At 37.0% G+C, this 17,007-nt stretch overlaps 1 protein-coding gene across 1 annotated transcript in view; it reads left to right on the plus strand.

Annotated features, from left to right (window-relative positions):
- LOC124305485 (heparan sulfate glucosamine 3-O-sulfotransferase 1) overlaps nucleotides 1–8,000 on the plus strand; it is a 29,591-nt gene extending 21,591 nt beyond the window's left edge. Inside the window, exons 3-5 of the mRNA XM_046765000.1 lie at nucleotides 4,241–4,340; nucleotides 5,942–6,446; nucleotides 7,234–8,000. Of these exons, the coding sequence (XP_046620956.1) occupies nucleotides 4,279–4,340; nucleotides 5,942–6,446; nucleotides 7,234–7,833 (1,167 nt within the window). The 5' untranslated portion in view covers nucleotides 4,241–4,278 and the 3' untranslated portion in view covers nucleotides 7,834–8,000. The remainder of the gene's footprint in view (nucleotides 1–4,240; nucleotides 4,341–5,941; nucleotides 6,447–7,233) is intronic.
- Nucleotides 8,001–17,007: the final 9,007 nt, after the last annotated feature.

Genomic DNA, 17,007 nt, shown 5'->3' on the forward strand with positions numbered 1-17,007 from the left:
TTCGAATTCTCTGTGAGTGTTTTTCTTTTTTTCACCCTTCACTGTATATCAACCATCGCGTGCGTATGTAATCGAAAAAAATGTTCGCTTAGGAAAGGTAAACGCTTTCTGTTTGCAGGATAAAACTAACGAGATTTGTTTTTTTTTTTTTTCGTTCGCTTCTCTTTTCTTTTTCCATTCAAGCCTAGAACGGTGACATTGTTTTGTTATTTTTTTTTTCTACCCGAAAAAAAAACGCTCCAAATCTTATGAATTCCATTATCTCGGGCACGTCGTATCGTCAAGTTTCCTCTGCAGGGTTTAATATTCTTAGTTTTCTTGATAAAAAAAAAAAAAAAAAAAAAAATGTGGCGAAAAAAAATCGACGCGTCTCTCGGAGTCGAAAACAATAAACACTCGTTCTCTCCTGCGGCGGGAAATTTGAATTCGCGTTGCGTGTCCTCCCCCCCACCCCCCTCCCGTTACCCCGTTCAAGGGTTAATTTCGAAATTGCCGCGTTACGTACGATATATCGAAACATTTCGACGAGTAAAATATTCTCGTTAATGGATTCTATATATATATATATATATATATATATATATTTATTCGACTAACCGAGCGATAAAATTGTAACAACAATCACTCGTCAAAAATTTAAAACTAAGCAAGCGATCGGTTTCGTTCCGTCTTTCAACCCCCACCCCCCCTGTTATTTTTTCATCCCCCACCACCACTACCACCGGCAATTGGAAGGAGGCAGCGCGGCTCAGAAGCGGGCAGGTCAGGTCGATCGGCAGACCTTGACTCATATCATCGGCCGAGGACGTCGGAGCTGGGTGGTCTTTTTAGGGGTTGGTACCGGGACGGCGGGCGCATGCGTCCCGACCTCGCCGAGGATGTTGTACGCGTGAAAGAGCCGTGTGTAGCAGAGAGGCGTGGAGGGTGTGTGTAGTATACTATTCCTTTCACGTGCCACGCGAGAATCTCGCCTACGCACTGATTAACGAGAAACTCGCTGCTTGCTTTTCCGTCCTCCTTCCGTAAGCCGCCATCCCCCCCCCCCCCCCCCCCTTTTATTGAGTTATGCCTTTGACTCGACGAATTTACAAACGCACACACGCGTACACACATTTTTTTAGTCTTCTTTGTAATCCAGCTTGACTCCTGCACCGAACACTCGTTCCATCTTCAAAGGATTCGTTCTTTGTTTGATTTTTTTTTTTTTTGTTTTTTTTTTCCTTTTTCTTTGACATTTTTTTTTTTTTTATTTTACCTCTTTTCGCCGAATGTGTACGTATACGCGATTTTAAACGAAATTTTCCGTATCCTTGAGCGAGAAATTTTACACGACCTCGAAAATTGTATTACACACCGAGAGAAATTTTTAGTCACAGTTACCAGCTCGGTACTGAGCTATTTTCATTTTTTACCAAAATCGAGAAATGTAGTTCTAGGTAGAAAATGAAAATTAGTTTTCTAGCTATGACCCGGATTTCTACTGTTGCGAAAATTTAATGCTCGTGCAAGAATAAATTGACGTTACCGCCTTATTTGTCTAAAAAAGTAGAGTAAACCTCAAAAACTGATTTTGCGTTGCAACAACCAGAAAAGGATCGACGATAGTGCAAATTTTTTACGTATTCTTAACTTTTTTTTTTCTTCTCTCTTTTTAAAAACCTTTCTTTATTTTTTCTCTCGTCTCAATTTTATTTTTTTATCTCTTTTTTTTTTTCATCTCTCCCGCCCGTTCCCGTTTCCACCATATCCACAAGGGATTTCGAAGATGGATGAACTCTTCTTCCTTATCCCACGTACCTACACGTACAGTTTATACATGTATCATATATATAATAACAAATATGCACGTGGGTATTACAGCGTATAGAAACATTTTATCTCGATTACTTGGATCGCGAACAATTTTTTATTTTTTTTTTTTATTCAACATATAATTATTAATATTATTATTTTTTGTCTTCCCGCGACATCTTCCAAGGGTAAAAAATCTAAGGGGATCGTGAAAAGAAAAGAATATTTCTCCGAGTTTCGTTCGTTGGATAAAATGTTTGAAAGAAAATGTAAGAGGAAAAGAAGAAGGACACGCTCGGTTTGTGAAAATTTTTGTAAAATTTGACAAAAAAAAAAAAAAGAAAAAAAAAGAAAAAAACGTAATTCGAATTCCGTTCCGTATCCGAATAAAACTTGATCCAATAAAATGTGTACCTGTAGGATATTTGCATGCGAAATTTTGTAACAGCGCATATAAGAGGGGGGTGGTGGATACCGAGTATGTAAAATTATACTCGCGGTTCCTCGAGTAATATTATAAGACCACCGTTGCAATAGCCTCGGATTTTTCCTCGATACTATCTATGACTCTATCAGCTTGTGAGACCAGACCCTGCGGCACTGCGACGTCTTCTTCAGTAATATTTACGTTTAATAGCCTGCAGCTGCACGTAGTGGATATAAGTAGATACTCGATATACATACATACATATATATATATGTATGTATATATGTACGAATATTAAAACGAGTATCGACTATCACATTTTTTTGCCTTTCTTCTCTCCTCGTTCCCTTCTACTTCCAACAACTTCTCCTACAACGTAGTTTACCGATTATTTGTAAAAAGAGATTAAAAAAACAGATAAATAAATAAATAAATAAATAAATAGAAATTTATTACAGGTAAACGACTTATTTTTTTTCAAAATTATAATAATATCCACGATCTATAAATAAATGTGTTCAAGTAATCTGAATATAAATAATTGTATTGTCATCGTAAATTGTACCGCTTACAAACATTTGTAATTGACAATTGAATGACAAATTCACGGTCGAAATTATTGTAATTAATCTTCAACGACTCTTCTCATCTCGTCTCTTATTTTTTCCGTTCTCTTTCTCGACTCGTTTAAAATTTTAGGCCGACGAGAGTGTTGTAACAATAGGATGGTGAACTTATTCCTGCGCGTCGGAGAAAAAGAGAGGGAAAAAGAGAGAGAAAAAAAAAAGAAAATGAAAAGATATTTGTTACTTTATCATTTTGGAACCAAGGATTTAACTGATATAACGCAAAACATGGTCAACAATTTTTGCACACCTTGGCAAACAAAATTTTTCCGTATCCCTAGAGAGAAAAAAAAAAAGAAACAAGAAATTATTCCAAAGTATTAAATAAATACGATACCTAAGTAGATTCAATCACGGTTGAGATTTTTTTTACTTTCACTTCTCTCTACCTTTTTCTTTCTCCTCCCACTCAAGACGAAGTAAGGAAAACGGAAACTCGTCACGTCACCTGATTCCGAGTTTCTACACGTATACGTCTATATTATTCGCTATATACTAAACTCTTTTGTATTATCCTTTCCTTTTAACAATTCGTGGTTGGGATAGAATAGAATCGAGTATAATAGAACAGAATAGAATGGAATGTAATGGAATGGAATGTAATGGAATGGAATGGAATGGAATATAATGGAAGGGCTGTCTGTACGTTGTTTCGGTCCGTTTGTTTCTTATACGGCATCAGATTATCTAAACAATGGTTAAAATTAGCGGCTCGATAATTGAGGGGATGAAAAATCGTACCTTCCATTTTTCTCTAGGTCCGATCGTGTACGATGTACAATGTTTAATAGGAAGTAGCGGCGAGATATTATCGCAGGATAATCGTCCGTGGTCCGTTATTAAATAAAAATAAAAGAAGAAAAAGAAATAAAAATAATTGTTTGCATCTATTCGTCAAGCAGCTATTTTAAATCGCGATAAGGAAGTAAATTTATTGCAACAAAGTTTCACCCGATGCGATAACGATAAAATAATCAAGAGTTTGGCGAAGGGAAACGAACGATTAATATTATTCCATTTTGTATGCAGAATAACAATAGTTGAGTATTAAGTGTATGACGTAAAATACAAATTCAATTTTTATACAATCTTAATCTTGTTGAATGATTCTCTTCAATCAATCAGAGATCTCAACGACGATTGAAATTTTACACAACTATTATTAACTAGTACGGGTATAAATAAACATCAACGTTTCGTCGAAAAATTCTACAACTCATTTTCGATGATTAATGGTTCGTGAGTTTGAAGGAGAAAGAAAAAAAAATAAATAAAATAGTAATAAATAATTTGCCACCAATTAATAATTCCTCGCACAATTAATTTAAACGAGTTATTAATAATCTTGTAATACCAATTTTTTTTTTTTTTTTTTCTTCTCGCAATATGTTAACAGGTCTGAAAATAATGCGGTGAAGAAAATTCACAGCGCAGATGCTCAGCAAAAAGTATTCGCCTCGTCAAGACTGGTCCTACCAATCCCCCATAGATGTTTTGTAAGTTGAACTACGATGATTTATTTAAAAAGTAATAATTAATTTTCACCATTTTATACACATTTTTCTTTTTTTCTCAATTTCATAACCCAACTATCGTCAAGTTTTCGAGCAACTAATATTCAGATATTCATATTATATAATTGAAAATACTCGTGTCAATTTCATAATTAGATTTTCCCTTTTGACAATAATTACAACGAATAATTATCGCAACGCGTTATTGCACCTGTATACGTATAATCAATTATATACAGTCGCAGGCTAGAATAATTTTCCCAACAAACGCGAGAGAGTCGACAACAAAAAAAAAAAAAAAAAAAAGAATGTACTAAAATTATGAACGACGAGTTTAGCAAGCACGAATTAAACATTTCAAATCGCTCTATAGAATGGTGAAAACTTTCGAATATTGTTGTAGAGAAAAAAAAAAGAAAAAAAAACGGAAGAAGGAAAGTAAAGTTTTATTCGATTTCCATAAGGGGTAAAAGAAAAAAAAAAAAAAAAAAAACAAACTCCGGCAAACAGCGATGCAATCTTTGTACGCGATCGATGAAAGCGATGGAGTTTCGATGGTGAGAAACGGATGAAGGATATTTCAATATTTGTTTGGTGAAATACGATTAGAATCTCCCGGGTGCAGCATATACATATACGACGGTTATGTATTCCTTGTACGTGTATACGAGATCAGCAAATTGATCGGACATTCGTCCAGTCGCTTGCTTTCCGCCGCTTCATACGTACACTCGTATAAGTCAGAGTTCACACATCGAGGGTTATACATATAATAATACGCAAGATACACACGAACGATTGTACAAGTAATAATATTTTATTCGTCGGGTTGATCTAGGCGAAAACGAGAGATAAATTTGACCCGCGTTATCTGTAAAAGATAAAAGATGACTACATTCATTCAAACTGATTACCTCAGATATCTATGTATATAATAACTGAAAGTAGATGAAGTCGAATCGGAGATTTGTCTATATGACGATTAAAGATAAATTTTACTCGAGTTATCTATATAAGATCAGAGATGACTAAGTTCTTCCAAGATTATTATCTCAGATATCGTTATAATGACTAAAAACAGTATGAAGCTGAACGGGAGATTTTTTTTCGATGAAGAGAAAGGTAAATTTGTCCCGCGTTATCTGTACGAGATGAAATATGACTAAATTCATTTAAGACGATTATCTCAGATATCATTATAAAGAAGTGAAAAAAGACGAAGATGAACGAGAGATTTGCTGGGCAATAGTGAAAGATAAGTTTCATCCGTATTGTCTGTACAAGATGAAAGATGACTAAATTCATTCAAGATGATTATCTCAAATATCGTTATATAGTAACTGAAAAAAAAACACGAAGGTTAACGGGAAATTCGTCCAGGCGAGAATGAAAGATAAATTTCACCCGCGTTATCTGTACAAGATGAAAGATGATTATCTTGAGATAATTATTTTTTATCTAGATAACGTACAATCAAATTAATTTTTCCAAGTTTTCAAATAAAAACTGTTCCGAGTTAGAAAATGAGCGTACGAATCGAGGCCGTGCTGGCATCGAAAAAGAATGACGTGTCTGACCGACAGATGGATGCCGCGATCCGCCATGAGGCCGGCAGAGGCGGACGCGGCGGACTGCATCCTGGTCGTCGGCATATCGCGTCCGAAGATGGCGGCGGCGTTCCTCTCCGTGGCCCTGATATCCCTATTCCTGACGTTCCACGTCCTCTACGACAGCGCCGTCTACAGTCTGCACGCCGCCTCGGGTGTCGAGGGCAGGACGGTGCAGGAGATGGTCTCGAAGGTCCGAGTCACGCCGCCGCTACTATTCTCGAACAAGGTACACTTCCCAAGGACGAGCCGGCATCTACCCCAGGCGATAATAATCGGCGTTAGAAAATGCGGCACCCGCGCCCTCCTCGAGATGCTGTTCCTACATCCCCAGATACAGAAGGCGGCCGGTGAGGTTCACTTCTTCGACCGCGACGACAATTACGGAAAGGGCCTCGAGTGGTACAGGAGGAAGATGCCGTACTCGTTCAAGGGGCAAATCACCATCGAGAAAAGTCCCAGCTACTTTGTCACACCCGAGGTAACAATGCTCGAATTGACTTTCTTGCTTTTTTATAAACCTTACAGGCGCCTCGATGTTTGGGAAGTTGGAGTCAACCGGTTGACTGGGACAGTTTTCGTGCAGAAACTGGTGGCCACATACAACCGACCAAATTACACCGAAAATTGGTACCCGGGGTTTTTTTAATACAGGGGTAAGTTGGCGTAAATTGTTCCGTTGTGTTCAAATTCGAAACGCGGTGTACCTGTATGGGTTTCAACTATTGCTGTCACCGTTTTGGATCCTTCATATTGCAATTCTTCAATTCTGACAACGGACCCATCATCAGCGACCTAAGAAACCCCCGAGTAACAAGTTTCGAAGGACTTATTCCACTTCTCGATTTTTTGGTAGGTACCTGCAAGGGTGCTGAGGCCTCTTTGAAGCCGCCATTTCGAACCCGAATCCGATACCGAATTTATCAATTCTGCTTTCAAATTTGGATTCAGCGACTCCCAAAACTGTAGTGTACCAATATTCGTCCAAATCCATCTAGAATCGTCAGACTAATTAAAAAACGTCCATGTTCCAAGTGTCCAATTCGGACACTTTTTTCCTGTACACATCCGATCGATTACCAGTCAACCGGTTAGTCAATTACCGTAAAAAGTACCGTCAAGTACATGACGAAGATAAAAATCGGATTTACCGTACAAAACAACACCCCGACTTCCAGAGTCCATTTACCAAAAAATTTCCTCTAATTTTTTCGGCTTATCGTACGCAAGAATATAAAGAAGAATATATACCGCTTGATTTCCAAAAGGTACCGGAGAGAATCAGGGCTATGAACGCCAGCGTGAAACTATTGCTGATAGTCCGCGAGCCGGTGACGAGAACGATATCGGATTACACCCAGCTTCGAAGCCACGGTTCAACGGCGTCCTCGGCAACGTCTTCGGCGACGTCCTCGTCGAAGACGCCGCCTCAGCAACCCTCGTTCGGTCGTAGTTTCGAGGACCTCGTCCTGCTGCCCGACGGTTCGATAAACGAGTCGTACAGACCAGTGGCGATATCGCTTTACCACACGCACATGCACCGATGGTTGGAGGTCTTTTCGCGGAGTCAGATCCTCGTGGTTAACGGAGACCAACTGATCGAGGACCCGGTTCCCCAGCTGAGAAGGATCGAGGAATTCCTCGGCATAGAGCCGCGCATCGGCAGGCAGAACTTCTACTTCAATCACACGAAGGGCTTTTACTGTCTGAGAAACGAGACGGCCGACAAATGTCTACGCGAGAGCAAAGGTCGAAGACATCCGAGAGTCAGTCCTGTTGTCGTAACGAAGTTAAGACGGTTCTTCAACGAGCACAATCAGCGATTCTACGAACTCGTTGGCGAGGATCTAGGATGGCCCGAGGAGTAGAGACGATCGTAGATCGGACGACGGATGTTGGTCGTGATCACGGTCTTACATACAGGTCCGGAAACTATTAGGGTGGGGAATGACTCGGATAATGAGGCAGAACCGTGGTTCTCGTCTTCACCGTCCGCAGCGCTGCCCCCTCGGGGTCAGCCAATCATAAATCAGATCCGAACAGCTGATTTTTCGGAATCAACACTCAAAAATGAAGAAAGATGCGAATAAAAAATGATTGAGATGTTTACCAGCATTCCATGGCGGGCGTGATAATTGTTTTATTTTAACGGAATCCTCAAATGTTTAAGTCCAACAAAATCCATAAACGTCAAGCGAGGGCTCACAACTTTTGAGACAGTTTGATATCTTGTGTAGATGATCCACCGTTTACACACTTCACACTGAGTTACGAACTGTCAAAAACTTCGATGAGCAGGTTATCTTATCGGTATATATCTATATCTATCATACCCCGGGCCAATGGCGCCCCTAGCGGATAGATAGGAAACAAGACCGTGTGCCTCACTAACGGTGACACCCCCTACCACTCAAAAGTGCCGGAGTTACCAGACCTGTATGTAAGACCGTGGTCGTGATGATCTATCGAAGTACGACGATGCGGATCGAGTTGATCGGCTGTGATACGGAAACTTTTCTTCTCATTGTTAAGACGTTATTTGACCGATATTACCAACCAAAATTGAGTCTCGGTGAGAATCATCTTATCGACTTGGTTATGATATTCATTTTTTTCAGACTGTCAACTCATCGCGAAGTGTTCAAACATTCTCACCGAGAATCACTTTTGGTTGGGAGTATCCGTCCGATGGTACTTTAAAATCGTGAATTTCAGCCAAAAATAGCATAATTATTTGTAACTTTAAACAGATCTGGCAATCGAGATGAGCTCTAGTTCGTTAAGATCCTTCGGACGATACGATCTTTTCCTTGCGGAAATGATCAAATTCTGGGATCTCTTCAAAATCATCGACGACTACGGTATCGTAGCTGAAATTTATGGATTTTGAAACTTTTTTTTTCCTCGAAGTTAATATTGCTTGAACTAAATTCAACTCGATGAACTTCACTCGCAATTTCAAACCTTCGTTATACGGTATTTCCGTCTTTTGCAGCTCTTTGGCTTAAGGGCACATAGCACTCCTACCTTTACCGACCGAGCATAATCACCCTCATTCTTCCTATATTAAATAAACAAACGAACGGAAAGGGTTCAAATTTAGACGTTGCATCGCTCTTTTGTACCAAAATTCATCGTGGAAATTTCAACCCTTTCAATTCGTTCGTTTATTTAATATACGAAGAAAAAGGGTGAGTTTGCTCGGTCGGTAAAGGTGGGAGTAATGCGTAACCTCAACATCTCCGTTCTCCCGGCATTATATTCGTCTGTATCAATCCTTGCACGAACGCACGTCGATTCTCCCTCCGTATTAAACCCGCAATAACTCGGTATAAAATTCGAGTCAAGTATGTTTACAAACTTCAGTGCAATCGGGAGTCTTACAGCCGGATAGTTAGTAGTATAATATATTAATTATTATCGTTCTTTCATTTTCTCTCCTTATTTTTCGTTTTTTCTCTCCAAAATTTATTCGACAACGTGACAAAGAATTTTTACCGTCGCCTAGTTTCAAAAAATCAAACACTTTGTCTAATTCTCCCATTTGAGAAGAAAAATTTTGTTAATTTATATTGATTATATATCCTGCAGCTATAAACAAAAGATTTATCGCACACGGCAAAGTTTAACTTTTTTTCGTCGATTAAACAAACATATCTGTGACTTTTTTTTTTTTTTTTGTCAACACTTTCTGTTATTTATTCTAACGATTTGTTCTATAGTAAGTATCGTAAGACTCCCGTTACGCCTGTTATACCTGATATATTCTCCTGTCGCGTAAATAAAACAGAAGAGAAAAAATGTGTAAAAGATGGGCGAGGGGTGAAAAAAAACATGAACAAACGAGAGAGAAAAAAAAAAAAAAAAAAAAAACAGTAACGCCGGCCAAAACGGACGCGGGTCTGCAGGTAAGGCGATCCCTCAAAAATGAGTTGAAGCCGGAGAAAAGAATAAATAAATAAATAAATAAATAAATAAAATAAAGTAAAATAAGAAAAGCATTTTCCGACAACGAGAGGATCCTTCGTCCGGACGTCACACACATTATACAAGGTGCCTAGTCATATGATAAGTAATTATGGTATTTTGTAATAACGCACACCGCGAGAAAAACACGAGGCTACGACGGATCAAGGATTAATAATATTGTAATACTTGTTACGCACACACATTATTATCCCTGCAGATTCGCGTCGGGTGGATCAAATCGGTCCGAATAATATCGATAGTATAATGATAGTAATAATAATATTATTAATAATGATAATGATGATAGTAATAACAGTAATAGTATAAATAATAAATTAATTTATTAATAGACGAATGGGGGGGAGTGAAGATATAGAAGGAAATTGGGGGGGGATAACAGAATATTAAAACATATCGTAAATAATAGTTACTACATTATACACGTATAATATATATACACATACCTACGGTTAAATTATTATTAATTATTATGAAAAGATTTAATATTTTTATAAAAATCCACATTGGAAGTTGTTATATTAATTGTTAAGTGCGTCGCGTATTTTTAATTATATAATTATTATTATTATTATTATTATTATATATTGTTCTAGGTATAATATATGTCACACTTACTGTACATATATTACAGGTATATATACATACATGTGTGTGGGTGAATATATGCGAATTAAGGTGTGTGAAATTGGTGAAAGTCGACGGCCACAAAGTGAAATAATTTTCTTTTCTTCCGCTATTCGATTCAATTTAAAGCTAAAACTTTCATCGTATTTATATACATGGGGCAGTCCACGTGAAATCAGTAAACGGTTTATCGTGACATTTTTTACGTTTACCAAGAATTTTTTCACATCTTTTCCAATCACTCGTCTTTACACAAAGATTTTTTAAATCTGTCTCAAAGACATCCAAATTGATTTTTAGGCAAAATAAAAAAAAAACCATCTGTTTTCCGAAATGAAACATTTTCACGCAAGATTCAGAGTCTGACCTCATTTTTTCTAGCATTTAGAAAATGTTTCATTTCGGAAACAAAATGTTTGTTTGTTTTTCTTGTTTCACAAAAGACAAGTTTGGGTGTTTTTGAGATGGGTTTAAAAAATCACAGGGTAAAGACGTGTGATTAGAAAAATGTGACAATTTTTTGGGAATCTTTTCAGGGTGCGTACTAATGTAGGGAAAATTCCTTGCTAAACTTAAAACAGAATGTCACGGCAAACCGTTTACTGATTTGGCGTGGAATGCCCCATATATATATATGTATATATAAATCAACCGAGAAAATTTTTGGTGACGAAAGAATATCGAACACATGTACTCGAGGAGTAAAGATCGAATCGAGATATTTGTACCGGTGAAAAGTTGACTCGAAAAATACTCTCAAGCTTTTTTTATCACACGAATTCTTCCGTTTGAAAAATTTAGCCCTCTTCGAGAGAGAGGAAAGATGTTGGAAATTGTTTGCCGTGGGTATCGACCACGGGAAAATTGATTTCGCGACGTTTGTTTCAGTTTCCATTTTTCATTTCAACGAGGTGAAAAATATATTTCTGTAATCGTTGTTGTATTTAACAGGGACGGATGTTTCATGCGGTGGCAAAAAATTGAAGCGGAAATCGCGGAACGAATGAAAAGAGAGCGAGAAGCTATTCAGGCGTCGTTGCAATAAATAGCCAAGCTATCGTTACGCTGTATCGCACGATACCTATTTTTAATACCAAGTGCAATCCTTACGTATCAATTTCAAATTCCACGCATATCGTCCGATATACAACGCGTGCGTGTATTGCAAATACCTAGACGCGAGTTGCATAAATCTTTGATCTGTAAGTTTGTACGCGCGTATATTACGCGTAGCTAGTAAATTATATCATACATTACCGATATTTGCGCGTTTCAAACGTGCCGGAATGCGTTTTATTCCACGCGGTTATACATCCGCAAAAGTACGAGACGTATCGATGATTCTGTTTAGCAATTATTTTTTTTTATTTCCATAATCCTCGTTACTATTACGAATATAAACTGCGAAGCACGCGGTGTGTTATTGTCTCAATATTTCACTAGATAGAAAAATTACTGGAACACCGTGCGAAGGTCTAGATACAGAATATACATGGATAAATAATCAGCCGTGCGGTATTAAAATTAACAATACCACGGCAGAAATATTTAGAAAATCCCCGCATTATTCACACACGAAGTAATTAATCCAACGCTTGATCAACTTCCATCAATTTGTCCAATATTTTCCAAGTATAATGTTATATCCGAAATTTTGTGATATCGTCGAAAGTATATATCTATATCTATATATGTATTATATAATATCGTAACATATTGTTCGAGTAATTAATTTTGACGGGAAAATTCGCGTTAATTTATTTCTTCAACTATTCTCGAAGTTGCCGATGTGAATTTTCTTTCTCTCTCTCTCTCTCTCTGTCTCTGTCTCTCTTTAACCATGATTCCTCAAAGGGCGTCTCGAATTACGTACGACTTACCGGGTTTCCCGAATTCACGTTTGACTTTTCTATCATACCGTTTATATAACGTCCGTAGACTACATAACACTATTGCACGTGACTAGGACGCGATAGAGGAAAAAATATGGTACGTGCGTTTTATACGCGCGTGTAAATGTAACGTATTTTACAAGAGTGTTTACCGAATCTGGGCAATGTGCCCAACTGTTGCAATCCCCGTGAATATAAGTATATTATATACGTATACATCGACTATATATACATACATATATATACATATGTAAATGTATACTTTCAACGCCGATTTGTCACCGCGTCGAAATTTTTCCCACCCGGTTAAGCAACGTTCCGACAAATTGTGACAAACGATTTTTCTTCTATTTTCGCGGCGAAAAAAAAAACAACCTAATTGTAAGAGATATTTTATCGTTAAACACGTTTAGAAATTTATCGTAGATACGGTAGATAGAAAAGTTTGCAACTAATAAAAAATTACGACGACGACGATAGTAATAATATTAATAATAATAATAATCATAATAATAAGAACGCTGAAAAATACTATTCGATCTAAGTCGAAGTATCGCGCGCCAACAAATATCGTGCGATAAAAAATTTGTTTTATATTCGACACGTGCTAGGAAATTTTGAAAACCAGCTGTTATTATGACAGTTTAAAAGGTTATTCCTTCACCGATGATAGAGTTTGGAAAAAAAAAAAAAAAAAAAAAATTGAATTCTGCTGCTTAATTACGCTGTAGATCGGTGTTGACGAAAAAATGAAAGAGAAAGACACGTTTGAAATGGTTTACGTGGAATTGGTTTCGATAAAATGAGAATTTGAAAAAAGGGACACTGTATGGCAAAAAAAAAAAAAAAAAAAAAAAGAAAAGAAAAATAGATTTCAAACGCGTCGGATATAATGATAGGTTATACGGCAGAAGGTACGATGATAATGATGATAATACGGAATGGCAATAACGACGTGCAGCACGCCTCGCAGACGCGCATCCATCATCAACCTCAGGTGTATAATTAGCGTGTAGCAGTCTATAAATACACCAATATGTATATATAACCCTGTATACCTACGTAGGTATAACAATAGGAAGCGAGAAATTAATCTATAGACAAACCGGCTTGCGTTATATGCACATCAGTGGTGTTAATTAAGGTGTTTTTGCAAAAAATAATTGACAATTTCACACCGTGACAACACCTGAACAGTTTGATTAGGTTGAAGGAAAGATTCTGTGAAGATTGTGTGGAATATTTGCGATCGTTTGATTTTTCGCTTCTTTTTCGAATTTGTCAAGAAATATTTTGTAGCGCTTCGATTGTTGTTTCTTTCCTGATCACGATACGTAACGCAACGATACATGGCAACCGGGAATCCATATCTCCCAAATTAAAATTTCGTATTAAATAGTGACTATTTCACCAGATTGAGTAAATGATAAAAACATTCGTCAAATACGCTTCTCAAACATCCATCGTATAAATTTAAAACAATTTTTCAAAAAGTGAAAAATCAACCCAGCCGGATCTTTTCCATAACGTAAATCTCTCATCGATAAACAAACTTTTTCGAAACTGCCGTGGTCGAAAATCGCAAATTAATTTTCTAACTCAAACACCCTTAATATACATGTACAATTTAATATAGAACGTGAATTGCCAAAAAATGAATGGTCCGATGCGCATGCGCTAAAATTCGAGAGCAAGCGTGATTGTTTTCTCAGGGCTGCCAACTTTCGTAAATTCATATCGCCGAAAGTTGTCAAAATTTTCGAGGTTATACACAAACGTCGTTGCAAGTTGGTTGCACCGACGAAACAACCGCATTTGCTCTCGAATTTACGCGCATGCGCGTTAAGCCATTCGGGCCTTAGCGATTCGTTTTGTATGTACAAACGTACGTACGTGCATATATATGTAAGGTGTATTTACGTTAGTTGCGGCAGATTCCGCGGTAAATTACAAGTTACAAGGCATGGAAAGGCGTGAAAGAAAAGACGGGGTAAAAAAAGATGAAGAATATAGATACTTGAAAGCACATCAGACACGAACAAAAGCTAATTTTGAGGATGATTCATTCGCCAAGCCTGCAAGTCCAACCTGCTGCTGCAGAGATAAAGAGAATTGTTGTTATCGCAATATTACATTGTGCAACAAGGAAGGAAACTCGGTCTTTTCGGGCCGAGCGTGAGTTTGCGATACGAGTCGTAGGTGAGCCGGAGATGAATATCGAAATTACGCGAGTCGAACAGACCGTCGCCTCCTTACGGCGCGTTTTTTCACCAAGCACGAAATTGAGGTTAGGGTCACGTGACGTGCCAGATTTGTTCGCGACGGCGCATGCGCGGAGTGCGGAAAATACCACTTTCCAACTCCTAGGACTTAAAAGTTGTATTTTCGTTACTCCGCGCGTGCGCATTAGCGGAATCACTCTACCGTCATAGAAACGGGCGTACTTTGTGAACGGAAAACACGCGTGAGACATGCTCGCGTTGTAAAAAAAAATTTCCGCAAGGATACACCGACTCCACTTTCCGGTTTCTTGGCTTTATATAATTAAAACGTACAATTCTTGGAAAATCGATCCTTCGTAATAGCGATAAAGACTCGACCACCGTGCGACGTGTAATCTTAGGTAATTCTTCTCGCACAAATTGTATCCTTATAACAAAACCTGCCGAAGCTTTTCTCTATCTATATCCCTCGATTTTCCTTCTCATTCATCGAGTGATAAAAATTCTGTTTTTCTCTTTTCCGCAAGTCAAGATTAAAAAATAGAACAGAGTGAACAAAAAAGAAACAAAAACAAGATTTTTCTTTAGCAAAAGATTAATCTACATGCTATTACTTATTATGTATACGTCGTGTGTATACATAACATACATGTATATAAATTTATTTGAAAAATCACGCTTTTCAAACTACTTTGCAACGCGGTTGACGACGACGAAGAGCGGCGCGCATTTCCCGCATTTCCTCTCGAGGATTCCCGCTGGGCGTTTAATACATTCTCTGCATCTCTGCGGCTATTCCTCTCTTCACATACACACACACGTACCTCGTACACGTATACTTTACACATTCAAAGCAACGTTTACATCGTGAGAGTAACGCATATATATATATATATATATATATATATATTTGTAAATGCATTATACATACCTACCGTAATAAATTCTACTCGAGATTTCGCGCAAAAGAGAAATACACACATGTGTATATATATATATATATATATATATATATATATATATATATATATATATATATATATATATATATAAATAAATATGTACAGGTAACAAAAATTGTGTATTCATGTTATACATTTATATATATATATATATATATATATATATATATATATATATATATATATATATATATATATATATATATATACCGCGTTCTCTGGAACAGCCCCATACAGTAAAAGCACTCCGTGAGCGAAAGTTTCTTTTTTTGCTTTCTCTCTCGTTCATCCTTTTTCTTTTTCTTCAAATCTCTGCGGTGGATACACCCATGCATGCACAAGTATTGCATACATGTTTTACGTAGAATGTGATATTGTAGATTATTGTGATCAATTTTTTTTTCCTTGCCGGGAAAATAGAGAAGGAAGGAGAGAAAAAAAATAAATAAAATAAAAGAAGAAACTTCTTCCGGACGTGGATTAGTCGTTGGTTCGAAAGATATTTTTTATGATAAAGGGCAGAAAAATAATACCCATATATATATCAATGATTTCGATGAATCGTTAAAGGAAGAAGAGCGAAAAAAAAACATATCAATAAAAAAAAACCCCTAAGATAATTATCATACATTGGAATAATTATATACATATAACACGTATCGCGTAAGTAAGTGTACAGGTGATATTTTAGATGGAAATCGTAACGAAACATATCAAATAATACGCAATGAACTTTGCGTGTTAGGAAAGAAGAAGAATTCGTATGAAAAAGAAAAAGCAAAAAAAAAAAAATAATCACACACATACGTATAATGTAATAAGAGTATATTATACATGTATATACACGTATCGCGTACGATAGATCCGATTTTAGATTAGTTAAACACAAGCGTCGTAATGTAGTTAGACATATGTAATACATAACGAAATCTCAAGTCTATTTGTATTCGATTAATAGGACACGCGGTAGTAATATTGTTATACAGAATAATGTATAAATCAATAGAATCCCGACGTTTTATCGTTGACACTGTTACGTAGTAATACGTATCTAAATACAACATATATGCTCTATACAATATATAGAGAATACACGTTACAATACGTTACGTGTAATAAAGTGACCGTCGGTGGCAAATTATACAATTTATAAAACGATTCCTGAATAGTTTCGGTATGTAAGAATATAAGGATATGTGTGAGTGTTGAGAAAACATTTGGATGGAGGGGGGGGGGGAGTAGGATGAAAATTTTTCAAAATCACAGTATAATGCGTGGTGTGTTTAACGCAGTATAAAGGATTGGCTGCAAAAAAGCTGTTAAAAAGTTGTCAGTTTTTCTCGCGTACGCAG

This window comes from Neodiprion virginianus, chromosome 5, assembly GCF_021901495.1.
Source record: "Neodiprion virginianus isolate iyNeoVirg1 chromosome 5, iyNeoVirg1.1, whole genome shotgun sequence".
In the NCBI taxonomy this organism is placed as follows: Eukaryota; Metazoa; Arthropoda; class Insecta; order Hymenoptera; family Diprionidae; genus Neodiprion; species Neodiprion virginianus.